The sequence below is a fragment of the Manacus candei genome, unplaced genomic scaffold (assembly GCF_025592945.1).
Source record: "Manacus candei isolate 608988 ecotype Guabito, Panama unplaced genomic scaffold, ASM2559294v1 h1tg000013l, whole genome shotgun sequence".
Lineage (NCBI taxonomy): Eukaryota > Metazoa > Chordata > Aves > Passeriformes > Pipridae > Manacus > Manacus candei.
The window spans coordinates 232,632-249,030 of NW_026138061.1; the positions used below are offsets into that span (position 1 = coordinate 232,632).

General features: G+C 36.7%; 1 protein-coding gene across 7 annotated transcripts in view; it reads right to left on the bottom strand.

The window, feature by feature from the left end:
• Nucleotides 1-6,157: 6,157 nt before the first annotated feature.
• The window catches only part of TRPS1 (transcriptional repressor GATA binding 1), a 210,431-nt gene continuing 200,189 nt past the window's right edge, over nt 6,158-16,399 (bottom strand). For all 7 annotated transcript variants that reach the window (XM_051778430.1, XM_051778424.1, XM_051778431.1 and 4 more), the window contains 2 exons: nt 14,447-14,569; nt 6,158-9,240 (listed from right to left, as the gene is read on the bottom strand). In XM_051778430.1, the coding sequence (XP_051634390.1) occupies nt 8,179-9,240; nt 14,447-14,569 (1,185 nt within the window). In that variant the 3' untranslated portion in view covers nt 6,158-8,178. The remainder of the gene's footprint in view (nt 9,241-14,446; nt 14,570-16,399) is intronic.

Below are 16,399 nucleotides of genomic sequence, written 5' to 3' on the forward strand. Positions count from 1 at the left end.
CCAAAGTATGCAACGTGAATGCCAGCCTTAGGGAACATTAACTTTGAAAAATCACCTTATCTTTCTGAAAGGCTTCCACATTTCATACTTTCATACTCTGAAACCTATTTCTTGTTTTATCAGATTCCAGAAGAGAGGAAAATACTCTGCTTTGATTAAAAGGGAAAGAAAATATTCCCATTTTGCTTTCTAAGATATTTTCTTTACAAAAATAAGTGCTAAGTACATCTGCAGTTCCATTTGTTGAAATGATCACTTGAAAAGCCTTCCTAATCCATTTGTACCCTCCTTTATTGTCTTGTTTTCTTAAAAGAATGCTACAGTGAGAAGAGATCTACCTTTATGTTGGGGCTTTGCTTTTTATACTACATATCATAAAAGAAATTATTTCATTCAGAAATAAAGCCACAGCAGCTGCATCGCCTTTGCAAAAAAAAGGTGTCGGCCTAAAGCCATTCTGTGGCAAATTTAAGCCATCATTTTCAGACAGTGTCATAACAGAAGTTTTTGTTCTTTTTTTAAAAGTATTTCTTTCCTATTCCTTTAAATGGTCGCATTTCTTCTCTGGCCAACTCCACGGACATTGTATCAGCACTGATGGAGCTGTTTGGAGGTAGGTGACAGAACTGTCACTGTATCAATCTCACCATTAAGCTGTCAATTCCAGAGTAGCATTTGGAATTGAATCAGACAGTTCCACTGACATTGTAACCACAGTGTGTGAAAGACACTTCTATTCCTTTGGATGTGCAGGAGACACTTTCATTTACAGAAAGGACCCACTGACACTTGTTCTGCACACAGAGATTAGTCAGACTCTTCAGGGAAATCAAAGGAAGCTGATGTCAGTACAAACTGTACCTCTACCAGGTTTCAGGTGTCCCAACTGTCGAGCATAATTGCCCATTACAGTTAAACTTCCAAACTACCAGTGAACTCTTCCAATGACATTCTGGTTTTTGTTGATTTTATATCCCCACCCACTGTCAAAACAATCTTATAAAGAGGGGTTTCTTTGTGATTTATAATAAATAAGGTTGTAAGATAACTAGGCCATTTCTTCTATTAAATAGTACACTATTGAAAGTACCCCACTTCCTCTCCATACAGAACGAAGTACACTGCTTATTCATTCTGTTCATTTTCTTCTGCATCAGCACCTATTCTGATACTTCTTTTTTTCTTTTTTTAAAAAACTTCATACATTTATAAATCTCATTGGATGAGGGTCAGGACCTGCTACTAGCAGATTGTATTCTTATATTCTCAGGTTGGTTGGACTTGGGACAACAGAGTTCTGACCTATGTCAAGATATGGCAGCAGTTAAAACTAAATAGGAAATAATCAAGGACATTGCTGCTAGAACAAAAAGTCCCTAGATTCTTGGCATAAATTTAAACCTTATAATAGCCTATTAAGACCTGATAACAATGTTCGTGTGCACTTATATGAGCTGCTTACATGTGGAGCTGATGTTATAAGAGGAAGGCATTAACAATATGAGTAGACTATACAAACAGTAGAACTACAAAGGAAAATTTGAGGTCATCAGCTTCTACAATTATGAGCTCATGTAGGTATATGGAGACAGACGTGCAATACTGTTTTGAATGCTGTTTAAAGACATACTGCATTGGTCAGGGATAGTTTTATAATTAGAACAGAAATTTTGATTAAATCTTCTTATCCTCAAAAGATAAAAAGGTGAAAATATATTTGATTTTTAAATTTTAACTCTCTATACATATATGAACTTTCTCTCTCTCTGTAAATATATATGTATATAGAGTTTATATATATATATTCTTACATAGAGTGTGCATATATACATATATGTAATCTTACAAAGTCCATATCAACCAACTTTTGCATGTCGCATCTTTTTCAAAATGCATAATATTTAAGCACAGAGTTCATATCTCCAAAACTAGTTCTCCCTGCATTTAAAAGCCATTTTTTTTCTTTACTACTGTTATTATTTTTATTAATCTCAGGAAATTAAAGAGACTGAAAATGCATAGGGTTTTACATTTGAATTCACTGGAAGAATGAATTCCAGGAAGAAGTTTTTTCTGGTGCAGTGCTTTTAAAATTAAGCTCTAGAACATTTGTACTCTAACATCATAAACAGATTTTACCATTTTTATTACTTTAAACATTATTCTGTATGAGACTGAACAAACTCTCAACCACGGATGTGAGACAAAACCTACGGAAAAAGAAATTACAGCATAATGGAAATGATGGTTGGGAGTCATACCAGCCTGAGCTGTTAGCTCATCCCAACAGAAAGGCCAAGCTGAGCTGATTTGGTCAGTGCTCCAATTCAGGACCTCTGAGGAAATCTCCAAGATTGCTGGAGGAAGCGGTGGTGGTAGCATTTTAGGTGGTACTCTCTGTTCTTGAGTCATCATTGGGTCAATAATCTGTGTGATGGGAGCCAGCAGGACTTCGTGGAAGAGTTGTGGGCAAGATGTGAAACCACGGTCCTGAGTATCAGAGATTATTTCAAGACCACCATGGATTTTGTGTGAGGCATAGAACTGGTAAGCCTGGGGTACTGATCACATTTCAGTATCAGTCTTTCTTATTCAAAATTCTTTCAGCATTTGCTCCTCTTTGGGGCAGAAAAATAAAAGCGGCAATGTAAGGTCAGGATGCTGGAGTGATGAAAAACGTTCAAATCCCACTGAAATAGACTTTTACTCTAAATCCTGTCATTAACTTGAATGAGATTTGGATCACATCTAGAGCCCTTAGTGTAGAAGGACTGTGACAGGGCTAATGTATTTTGAAGGAGCTCCTCTCTTTTCATGCCTTTCCCATTTGAGCAATCCTGCCTTTGCCTTTCAGCCATAATCACCGGCCATTACTCAGATATGCTGTCAGGTCCTGTCGTGCTCCCAGAGCAGCTCAACTCCAGATTATTTTCCTCCCCAACCCCACTATGGAGTAGTGACACTATGACATTATATTGTCCCCAGAAACGACATGAATCTGATTTATAACTGGTGGTAAAACTTTATTATTCAAGTTTAGATGTAACAGACATCTTTGCTGCCTGAAGATTGTTTGCATAAGAAATACACCAAGAACATGTTTGTGAGTAGAAATGAACATGCACTATGAAACTCAAAAAACAAAACAAAACAAAAAACCCAAAACAAAACAAAACAAAAAACACATCCATGTGTTGTAAGGACAAAACATTAAGAGCCAGCATTCTAGAGTCAAATCAGGGCTACAAGTTTAATGATGGTTTTTAGCAACATGAAGTAATTTTTTATGAAGTCCTTTTTTTTTTTTCCTTTTCCTGCTGGTGAATTTTCTATAAGCTAAATTTACAATGGCATTTTGAGATGTTTCCTTTTCTCCTGTTCTCCTACACTGAGCTCAGAGGTCAAAATGAGAGGAATGAAAAACTGTGTAGCTGTTACAGTGTTTTTACTTTACTAAGTGTAATTTTGCTTTGCTAGTAAAGGAATTTTACTTTGCTAAGTGTAACAAAAAATCAAATGAAACGGGTATTTATCTGTCAGGTGGCTATTAAATTACTGTCTGTTATCCTCTTATAAAGAGGTAAATTGGGGTGTTTGTGATTACTATATAGGTAGCACTTCACCAACTGCCAGCATTCCAGAGCTGGCTGAATGAAATGAAATTATGAGGAAGAGGATACAGAGGAATCCTATTCTGAGGTGAGAAAATAATGTAATTTTACTTGGCCCATCTTAACTTTAGAGAAAAGTTTAGAAGGGATTTCTCATTTATCTATCACATTTAGGATACGTTGACAAACTGCTCACTGTTCTTTGCCAAGCATAACTATCTCCACAGAAGCAGAAAGAAATATATCTACCCTTCTGGCTGCACAGAAGCAAACTTCTAATCTCCTTGGCTTTTCCTGACCAGTATTAGGAATTAGCATGTTAAGTCAGCCAAGAAAAATCAATACAGGAGCAAAAATGGGAATATATTTAGACATCCTGGGTAAAAAGCAGATGGTAGACAACAACCTTAGCACATAAAGCAAGTAGTTATGACTACAAAACAACACTGTCCAGTCCAAGGATAGACCTAAAAATCTGTCCCATGGTTGCCAAATCAATTCTTCCCATTGCACAACCACTATGTTTCAGCACTGTATGCAATTAGGATCAGTCACTTGTCCCACTGCCCCTCTAACTGCAAAAATAATCTCTTGCTCACAGGATGCCTCAACCTGTTGAGATGTCTCTATTTTCTCTCTCTTTAAAACTGTCAAAATGTGCAACAGTACCTTTCATAGGCAAAACCAAGATATGAGTATCCAGTGTCCCTCCTTCTTTTTGGAAGGTCCATAAATTAGGAGAGGAGTTTCATCAGTGGCAATTAGGTGCAAAATTTCTTTTGGAAAGTGTAGCACCTGAACACAAACTGTGCTCTGGAACATATTCATCCCCCCACTATTAATTGAGGGGGCAGCAGCCATGAAATGATAGCTTAGAGACAGAGCAGTTTGCAGAAGATGCCACATGACGGTTCCATCTACAGAGAGGGTTAATGGAAACATTGTGCCTGTTCTGCAGTCTGGTTAGTGGCAGGCACCACAAAAATCCTCTAGTTTTGAAACATCTACTTATTTTGTGGTCCAATTTGAATTGATATGTTTTAAGATCTTAAACTACCATCCCTTAGTAAGAGAAGTACATCAGCTTGAAGACACTGACAAACTGAGAACAAAGACTGATTCCTTGTAAGTTCAAATTTTAGTGCTGTAAGTTGATTGAAATGCAGTGGGTGCAGCAATTATTTCTGTGTGCTTACATTGGTTTCAATCTGAAAATTATTAAATGAGATTATTTGTTTCCAATGTCAGGATTTTTCTTTTTATTAGTATCCATTGTGAGGGGGTCTGGAAGAGGGATGGAGTCACCTCTCTTTTGTTAAGAAACAAAACTGTGCTGCCCCCACTCCAATTAAAGAGAACAGGCTATGGCAAAATCCCATTTCTTACAAAGCAGAAATCTTAGAACATCTCAATATGTCATGGCAAGAACAATGAACTTTTTTCAAATTTTATTTGTGTCATCTAGGTATGCAATATTAACATTCAAAAACCTGTCTTGTTCTTTGCACTCATAAGATTTCATTTCTCCTCAACCCCAAACCCTGATATGTGTATTTCCTGTTATTGGCCTCTGCTTCTGAGTTTAGCAAGAAGTGTTATAAAGTACAGGGTAGTGCTCAAGTCTTTCAGTGCACGTCCCCCTAAAATATTCTGCCATGAAGATGCAGCTTCTATTAATGAAGAAGCCAGAGGAACTGGTAGGTCTTAGATGAAGTAAATCAAACCAGTAACAACTGAAAACTGGCAGGCAGCTACCTCTGAAGCTGATAAAAATCACTGCTTAATGAGTCTAACATCTTGGAAAAGCTGAAAAGGACACACTGGACCCTGACGTAACGAAACGAGGGCAATCTATTTCAGTCCCCACAGAAAAAGAAGAAACAAAAAATACCCAACAAAAATAAATCCACAAAAACCAAGTCAGAACTTATTATTGGAGAACAATAGTAAAAACATAACCAGACTTCGTCTGGCACTGGTATCAAGCTGGAGATTCATCTAAAAAATAGAAGAAGAAGAATGTGGCCCGATATCCTTTGCTAACCTAGAATACTATTGAAGGGTTACAGAACTCAACCGTGAACAGATTGAGTGGGACTTTCCATATACTGCTCACCAGAAAGAAGCAATGGGCGGAGCAGGAAGGAATGCAGCCTAATGATGAACAACAGCCGGCCTGTGCCTAACAAATCAGAGAAACTGTGCAATAACGTTTCACCTCTGTGAAAATATAACACCTAAATACTGCCAAGGTCAGCAAGACCTTTGGCGATCAACTGTGTAAGTGCTTCTCATGCTTGGTGATGTTTGTTGCCAGCTACTTCAGGCACATAATTTCTCAAAAGACTATCAAAGTGCTGAATATTTAGGCCAGTTCCCCCCGGTTTTCCTTTTGCCAACCCCTATAAGACATTTCCTATCACCTCTCCTTTCATCTTCCACCTCCCTGTTTAATCTGGTTAAGTATCTTATAAGTGCACCAAATTCTAGAAGGGAGAGTGGTGAGATTCAGGTAAGTTAAATACAAGAACTTTTTTTTTTTTTTATGATGCTTTAGTTTCAATTACATGAAAATCTGAGAAAGGCGGTATGTAAGTGAGATCAGAATAGGACCCTTTACATATAATCTCAAGTGAGGACTTAGTCCAGAGATATTTTTATAGAACATTTTAAAAAATAAAATGCATGAATGGAGAAATAAAAGACAACATAATATCAGAAAGACATTTTAAACTTCATTCGCTGCAACATTCATGAACCAGTTGAGCTACACCTGCCATCCAACCATAAGGAACTAAGACCCTGCACTGCGAAAAAGAAACAAACCCAAACAAAACAAAAAGCAACTGCATAATATTGTAAAAATGGAGTGCAATGCTACTACAGAATGCAATAAAATATCAGTGCTGCATCGTCAAACAGCACTTATCAAAATAATTTCTGAAATGTTTCTTCTGAAACACAGACAAAGCAATAAAAAGAGGATATATGTTTATCATTTTAAGCATAACAATGTGAGTTAAGAGCTTAAGAATACAAAAGTACTTGGAATGAATAGTGCTACCCTTTTTTTCCTAAGTAGGCATAAAAATATTTTCATTTCCTTCTTGTTTTTTCATACCATTAATATCAACAAATTTCATTCATTTCATGTTATCGTTTACAACTTTAATGCACACACACAGAAAAAAAGATACCTACTGCAATAGAAATAGTTGCTTCATTACCTTGTTTGCTACATTTGCAAATGTAAACAGCGAGGCAGAGCCAGAACTGACTCTAATGCATGATGGAATATCTTTGTTGCATACGTACACTGTAGAAAATAATTATTCAATATGTCAGGCACCATTATTTGAAATGTAATACATTAATATTTACTAGAAAAATAAGGTTTTTTTCTATTTGTTCTCCCAACTTCTTTAATGAAATAAGTTAATCTGACAGTGCATCCAGTAGCTTGTAATATCTTCTACATCCCTGTGGCAAAATAATAAACTACTGGTTGGGACACTATAATGAAAATGATTAAAGTCAGTTCTTGTACACCCTTGTAGCAAGCATGGAGGCTCGTCTAACAGCACCTTTAACCAATTATTTAATATTTAGTTATTTAGCCCTATTTCCCTGAGCAGTTATGCTGAGGAGCTTTCCCTTCATGGATAGTTTTTAAAAAGCTTTAAGTATTAAAAAGTACTATGAAGACATTTAATGCTACTTAGCAAAAGCTGGTATAAGTCTACTGAAGGGATTGACTGGTATTTATAGCAATGTTAAGCGTGTGGAGAAGTAACCTTAGACTTTAAGGTTTAGAAATGTAATATATTAAAAATATATTAAAATAAAATACAGCAGGTTACCTTGTTCTATGCAAATTAAACCCGGAGTGTGGCTTCTGTATTAGACTTCACTTGCACAAAATGGTTTTTCTAGACTAAAGTGTGCCAGAAAGAATGTAGTGATAAAATGGTAGCTAAAAATCAGCTGAGTCTGAGAAACACCTAGATGACATTGCTGCCAAAGCTCTGAGGACAAGGTGATCATAAGGCATGTTGTAGGGCAGAAATTCACCCAAATTAAAGAAAATGACCTTTTAACATCTGTATATTTAACATGTCTAGTTCTTATATACAATGTGCATATGTTCACTATACCCTTGCAGCAGTATATACATATACACATCTTTGCACTCTTGCCAGTTATGTCTCTTACACAAAGCAATTAATTGTCCAGTAAAATTTTCTCAAGATTATTCGCCATGATTCACTGCATTCTGGCTAGCTTTGGTGGGCCGTGTCCCATAGGATTATCTTCCTCCCCTCTGGCCACCATCCAACTGTTCTTTTTTCTTGGTAACCCACTCAATAAAAAGGAAAAAAAAAAAAAGAAAAACCAAAGGAAAAAATAAAGAAGAAAATGAAAAAAAAAAGAAAATAACAAGGGATTTAATATTGGATAAGGCATGCTCTCTATATGAAGTGCTTTATAGGTCTTCACAAGACATTACAAGCTATTGAATTCCCATCAAGGAAACCTATTTCTGTTTAATTGTGCTAAGTGCTAAGGTTTACTCTTTAGGTTTTCCATTCTTTTCAGCTTGTGCATTGTTCCTGTGTAGGCCCCTCTGGATGTGAGTTGTGAAGTCATACTTGTCCGTGCAAAGATGCTGGCATATGCTGCACTGGAAAGGTCCACTGTCACCATGGCAACTCATATGCAAAGCATACATCACTTCATCCAGAAAGACAATGCCACAGTGCACACACTTGGTAGAAAGTTCATCTTGAGTACTTCTATCAACTTTCTCTGTTTTTACTACATTCAAGGGACCTTCATTTTTTACATTTGGTGGTGCCTTACTCTTTTCCTTGGAGGCACCATTTGCAGTTGGCCCAGGTCTGGAATGCTTTATCGCCAAATCTAGAGGAATGTCATTGTCTGATCCGACAGCTGAAAAATGAGGAGGCAGATTAAAGGTGGGATAAGGCACATAGTTTTGGCAAGGATTTGGTAGGCCAGGCACATGACTCAAGTAGTGTGGATTCCCAGGAACAGACAGCTTATATTTACTCCAGAATCTCAGCCAGTCAGCTTCACTCTGAAAGTCATTGTGTACAAATGGAAGTCCAAAAAGTGGGTACTGGTATTTTTCAATAGGGCTTCCAGGTGGTGAATAGTTTGGGTGTTTCGCAGGTCTCATGTATTTTTCTATCGGGCTGCCTCTCTCTGAGCTTCCTTTCCCTTCTGATATCGATGAACTGTTTCCTGGGTCTCCAGTACTTTCCTGAGGACTTTTTATCTGAATGTGCAAAGGTTGCATCCTTTTGTGAATATCCAGAGTTTGGCTGACCAATATTGGCTGCTGAGCAGAATGGCTTTTAGTCAATGAACCTGGGGCCTCATATTTACTGAGGCTGGGAAGCTGAATTTCTCTCTGATGACCTTCAGGTAAATGATCCTCTGACCTCCTCTCTAAGGGGCTTCCATTGACTTGCTCCTCACTGCTACCCCTCTGCTGTTTGTTTAGCTGCTCAGCCTGAAGTGCCTCCGGGTTAAGGCGCTTTCTTGTTCGTCTCCTAATGATCTGCTCACCATTGTTCTGTTTAATGATGTTTAAAGGCCTGGGAGTCTGCATGGAAAAACACATAATGAACAAAAGGAAAAAAGAAAGACACATTAAACAAATCTGCAAGATTATGCTCATGCAAATTTATCTTTTCTTTTCTGCAGAGCTATATTACAAGAGTCTTATGGGAATGACCAAATTTCAAGCCAGGTGCTGGTCCATGGTCCCTCACGCTAAATGTAAACTAGGAAATGGCTTGTTTTATCAACTTAAGTCAACTGTCATAGACATACTATACCTGTTTACTTAAAAAAGGCAAGAAGTATCCAAGCTGTCAAACTATTTATTACTTCTTATTCCTAAAAAATTCTGGGGGAGATGTGTTGAAAGTGGGTGCTGAGAGCTGGGGATGAGGTGGGAGATACAAGGCCCTGTGCACTGGCGTTTATTCAGTGCAGCATGCCACCAAAGCTGGTATGGGGCAGGGGTTGGCACAGATCCCACTGTGACAAGAACTGAGCAACACTTACCTTGATACTCACTCTGCTTCGACATGGGTAAAAAACGCAAGCTAACACAGGGCTTGCTGACCACCATTGCTGTCACCTAGCAAAAGGGCTGCAAGTCCACTGTGGTGGTGAGTGGGATGATGGTGGCTGGAAAGGGACTAAGAAAGATGGAGAAGAAAGCCCAGAAAAACTTCTCCTATGCACCAAAAGGTCTACCTGTACTTCAGCACCAACTCCCTACTGTATTTCTTTCTAAGTGTTACTGCTATTGTGCTACTAAGTCATGAGGGAGAGCAGGCATTCCCTGAAGGCAGGAAGAAAGGGATCTGTAAAGAAATAAGCATCTCAAAAGAGGCAGAAGCAAGAACCAAGTGAGGACTTCTGTTTCCTTTTCCTACTACCCCACACCAGCTCATGTTAGATGCCTTCTTTAAAGAACTGAAAATACCTTTGTGCGAAGAACAAAAATATCTTTTCATGAAGAACAAAAAAAACAGTACAAGAAAGGACAAGAAAAGGCCACTTTAACAGAAAAGCAATGGTACCTGAGTGAAAAATGGTGCTGTACCACCAGTATGTGTTGCTCCACTGGGCAGATGTTAGAGCAACAGAAACAATCCTAAAAGACATTCAGTTTGGTGTGCTGGCAGTTGACATTTGTCTTATCCAAATGCACATATAATCCTACTTTGGTTGGTGGTCAGAAAAGTGCCCCTTACTGTATTCTACTTGTATGTTTATTTAGAAATTTTAAAATTGTTTTAAAAAGCAGATTTAATTTTGGCTTACAGTCAATATCCAAAGTAATTTTTGCCTTGAATGTAACTAAATTTTTATATATTCATAACTTCAAACTAGTATAAAAACATCCAGAGCTGGAAGAGCACACATTCCATTATTTGTAGAGAGCAAGTTTCTTTCTTGACTTGCCATCTTCCTCTCCTCTTTCACCTATTTGTTTCCCTGCAGTTGGCTTGTTCTTAATGGTTAACTACGTTTTAGACAGTGCAGCTATTTTTTTACTTTCTATTAAAACACTGAATCAGAAGTAATAGACACTTTTATTTAGATTTTTAATAAGAGAAATTTAAATTTGACAGAAAAACAGCACCTCAACCAGCCTGCTCACATAGACAAGCTGAGACAAAATGATGCTAGAAAAAATTAGAATATTTTCCATGTAAATTCTATTCAGATAAAGTTTATAGTTTGCAGAATCAATAGCCAATTAATATGCATATACATACACTCTTATTTACAACTTCAGTGTAATTTCCTCACCTTTTTATGACAATTGTAACACAGTCATACTGAGATGCTGTGTGAGATGTTACATATTGTTGTTACTCTTATTAAGCTTTTATTTTTACACTACAAACCATTTTCATATGGCCTCCATATAACCCTTCAGTATTTCGGAAATACTTTTAGTCTTACTCTTCACGCAACAGGTATGAAGTCTGATTATCAAAGTAGTTAAAAGAAACATCTTCCTACCTTTGATTAGGGACCCTCACACAATTATTTGCAGCTCTGGTTCTTCAAAGTTACATGCTATGAGGAGTTAAAGGCTGTAGGTTCAACTTTCAAATTCTTCAGCATGCAAATGACTGTACTGATCTGATCAACTAGTCTTTAGATGATTAAAATGCACTATTATGTGGTGAAAGTTATTAATTTTCCTTATTCAGAGTAGCAAGGTGCAGATAGAAATATTCTGTATTTGGTTGCAACCAAAGCAGATAGAAGAGTTTAAGCTCACTTCTTGCTTTTCAGTGGGGCATTACATTTAGAATACAGTGGAAACATTGCCAGAACTTTACTTTTAAAATGGCCTATGTCAGATCCTTAATTATATGTTGTACATAATAAATTAAGGATGATCACAAGTATTTTTGCCATCTCCGTATCAACTAGCAATCTCCCTACTTTAAATACATGAGTAAATTAAAAAAAAAATCAAAAAATTCAACAGTTTATTAAATTATTGTGACTAGACTTCCTAGATACCATGGGAAATTGGAGTGACCTCTCCACTAGACAATGAAGCAGTCCAAGGATGTGGCCAAGGAATCACTATGGAACAAAATCTAGTGTTCCATGACCAAGTTAGAACTATTATAAAAATGAGGAACAGCATCACAATGATAATGGTCAAATTCATGATTCTGGGGAGAAACCAAATAAGAATATAGTGTATATATTTACAGTGAGCTGCTTTTTTTTCACTAAAACTATTTTAATAATAGAATGTTGGATTATTATTACACATTTTTAACATAGTTGTTTGGATTAAAGGAGAGAAATGTGAAAAATGTGGGAAGTTTAATGTAAATTACCCCTGGATAGATGGACCATTTTTGAAAACATATTGAACAATTATTCAAGGGTATCACAGAAATAGAAATGTGACTTATAGCAGAAATCACTACCATGTTAACATTTGTCCATTACTACCATCTAGTAGTATCTGACAGACCATAAATTTTTCTTCTTATTAAATACAAGTGAAAAAGGGACCTTAGGCTTGAGTTAATGAGGATGGTAGTTCTAGATAGTAATAATCCAATCAAAAGGGAGCTAAGAAATGTGCAAAGTTACTATAGGTGATTTTTACTCAGCAATGTAGCAAAATTTAGTTGAACAGTGTCTTTTAGAAGGGAATTGTATTCCCTTGAATTTTTATAGTTTTGGACATTTACCTAATAACTGCATCATCCTGGACCCCTTAATTCAGAAACATATATGACAAATACTTCTGACAAATTTTTCATGAACAGACAGGCAGACAGACAAAAGAAACTTTCATCTTTCTGGTGTCAGCCTAAGGAGTGTCCCTTTGCATGGACTGTCTCAAAAGCTGTCCCAAAGGAGAGATTTGTTTGATTGTTTCAGACTCCTACTTAAAATGGAGTTGCTATCGTATCACAACAGAATAAGGCTTAATTAAATTCTTTGCGATTGTTCGGTCAAAGTTCAATTGAAGATATTAATGTCAAATGTCCACTGAATGACAGCTTATTGTTGTGCTTAAACAGTAGAGCTAAAAGATAGTGTCAGCTTCTTGCTTTCGATATGCATAAAACAAATTTGGACACCGTATTCCTAATTATGATGGAAGCATACTGTTTTGTCCTTACTGGTTTATAAGAATGATCTGAGCTATGTGTTGGAATATAAAACTGATTCTTGTAGCTTTTATCTATTCAATAAATTATGCTAATAATCATGGTAAGGTCCAACATTATAGTTCAGAAAAGTATATTAAAAAAAAGGGAAAATGGAGGCTGTAAATGGAAGTTCTAAAAATAACAGACTCAAATGTCAAATTAAAAAAAAAATAATTAAAAAGCAAAACTGTACATCTTAAAATCTTTGTGGATGTTCACCACTGATCAATTTCCCTAAATTAGATATTATATCTAGAACTTTGAGAGGTCTCCAGGAAGATGATACTTGCAGGAAGACACAGTCAAGATCCTGCCAGAGACTGTACATTAGTTCATCTCCTCCTGCTCAGATGTGTTTTGACTGACTGGGCTGTCCTGGAGTTTAAAAGCAGTTACTGACCTTAGAATGACAGCACATGGCAAACAGTTAACCTTTCAGATGGTCGTGCTACATTTGAAAATTGGAATATTTTTCTGTTTTATTAAGTAGGCTCGTTCGACAGGCTCTTGAGTAAACAGGATTATTTTCTGGGCTGTACACAAGACCATTTAGAAGCTTATGTCGCAAATTTAATTTCTGAAAAAAGTTTTAAAAAATGTGCACTCTCAGCCACCACATAGATTTCTGATTTAGGCTCTAAGCCTGAACTGCTGTGTTGCCTTGGCAAACACCCAAAGGCTGCCTCGGTTTCTATTTCTGAAAAATAGTAACACTTTTTAATTTCATGGGAATTTTGTAAAAATTAATTAATTAGAGTCAAGTCTTGGTCACCTGACTCTCCCATGTGCTTCTATTAAAGACAGTGGGGATAATATTTAACTAGTAGGTCTTAACCTAAAAGATTCCAAGCATTTTGGCACTGATCCAAGGAAACACTTAAGGATGGCTTTCCTGGACCTGGACCAGAGCATTCAACATCTTTCAGGATCAAGTCAAGTGTCAATAAGATGAAAAGCAATACAGACAGATCATGATTATTACTTATTCCCTGCCTGATCTTGAGGGATGGTGAATCTTTCCCTCACCAAGTGATGAGTGCCATAAAGTGAATAGCTTCCTTGCTGAGCTATTTCAGTATGCTCCAGCAGACTATAAGAACTGTAGAAAAAAGAGCACAAAAACCCTCCCGACCCCATATCTCCAGGAAACTTACTCTCAAGAATAGAGGGGGTAAGATATGTGAAAGAACATAAAAACCATATCAAGAGATATTTTTGATGTAGATGTAGATGTCTAAGAATTTTGGTTTTTATTATGAACATGACAACTCTTGAATTTAGAGAGCTTTCATCACAACATATTATATGACTTTAAATGGAATTCCCAGAAAAGAAATAATTTTCCCCTTATTTTGTATCAAAATAATTAAATGCATCACTGGTGATCTCAAACACATCTACCCACAGCATCCCAGACTGCTTCATAATGAATCACATCTGATCCCAAAGTGACCATTCTGCAAAACCCTGTTAGGAAATTAACTGCAGGCCAGGGAGTGGTACTAATCACACAACCAGACAAGACCACAGCTGCCCAGCTTAGCTGTATAACCCTTTTTTCTGCTGAACAAACCGGTAAGTTCTTCCTACCGAGTGAAGCTTCTGGTAGAGGCCACACGCGTTGCATACATATCCACCATTTGCATTCTTTCTCCAGAGAGAGGTCTTTGTGGTCAGGCAATTGGCACAAAAAACACCCGAGCCTCTACGTCTCTGAAATAGGGAAGAAAAAGGGAAAAAAACCAGGTCAGAGGTGAGTCACATGAGCTGCGAAGTTAGGACAAATCAACACAGGAGTTTTGTCTCTAGACTGGCAACAATGACGGTATAAAACCACACTGCCCATAATGAGGTCAGGTTCAATTGTGCTTAATAGGCACCACTGATTTTCATTATAATTAACCCTAGAGTGATGGATGAGGTGTGTGAAACACCAAAGCCTTTTCAGAATAACAGCTTTAACTTTTTGAACTTCAGGTTTTGTGCATTTAATGATGGTTTCTAAACAGCAAATTCTGAAGAAACCCTTTGGAAGCTGACAGAACATTCCGTAAACTCCTGGTTTCACAACAGATTATTTCTTTTTAGCTTACTTGATTTAAAAGTCTGATTGGTAACAAGAATTCTGAAACATCACTACTTCAATTAATTACAGTCTGTACCTGCATCATACTAATTCCTTTAACAGAGATTATACATTATTAATTTAATACATGATATTCAGCTCCAGTCTTTCCCACTTACTTCTGAAATCAGTATAAGATACCATATACTTCTATTAGCCCACTATGAACAAATAAAAGTACAGTATTCTTTAATGAGACCTCTTCTGAGCTTCATTCGAAACCCCAGAAAACACTGTCTCGTCGACGGATAGATTTATTTATTTTATTTTAGTCAGGCAAAGAAGGGTACACTACAACTTTTGCAAATACAAATTGATTTTTAACCAGACTGAGCTGTGCATTCATCAGCTTTCACAATGATCCAGGAATATTTAAAAGTAGACACGTTTATGAGTATTGCTCGTTAAATTTTTTCTATGGAATAATGATTTCATTAAACCTCTCATTTAAACAAAAGGCAGGCTGTGTTTGCAGGCACAAATATTAATAAGCAGGAAATTGAATTCTTTTGCTGAAAAGAAAATCTGAATTTCAACTCTGTTCCCTTTTAGCAAAGGAAGAAAATCCATACGAAACCTTCAGCATCTAAGATAAGAATGAGTAAGTACAGGAAAAAACAGTCTGGGTGAAAAATAATTTTATTATAAATTAAAAATTACTAACACTATAAGTAAAAATTTCAGAGTTTTGTAAAATTTAAGTAATTTATTTAACTTTAGTTTATACTGTAGAAGACTGGTGCTCATGCCAAAAAAATACAATGGTTATAATTGTACTCTGATACATTTCAAATGGAAAGCTTTCTGCAGACATAATTTTGGCTTCAAGACTGGAACACTTTCTTGGCATTGAAAGGGCATTTGATTCATCGGGTGTTTCACAATGTATCACTAAAAAGACCTGGTGAGCAGCCAGTTCCCTATAGGGTAATTTTTCCATCCAGATGCAAGTGCTATCAGAGGCCCTCGTCAGCTAAACTAATTATGATCTTGCATTTGCTGATGCCTGCTCACTCTAACATTCGACATCCTCCATTAATCATCAATACAAGGAAAATGAATGAAACGTAAAGAAACGAGGGCTGGTAAGCTGCACAGCCATAAAATCTGAAATGAGTGCAATAATTTAACAAGATTGGGGAAATGTTTTTAGTGAGCACAAAGTCAGGCTAACAATTGCCCTTTTAAACCAAGAACACAATTTCATTTGTACAGCAGGTTGTGCTACTTTAAAGTGATACAATAAAATCAAGATTGTCATCAAGATAATCTCTCTCTCACCCCCTTACATCATCCCCTACTTTGTCTCTTAAATCAGAAGCAGTAATATATGACATTTTTCTCAATTTAGCAAAGGGAAGAACTAAATGGTGGTTGATGTCCTTCAGCAAATATCTAACTAGTTGTGCATATGAGAT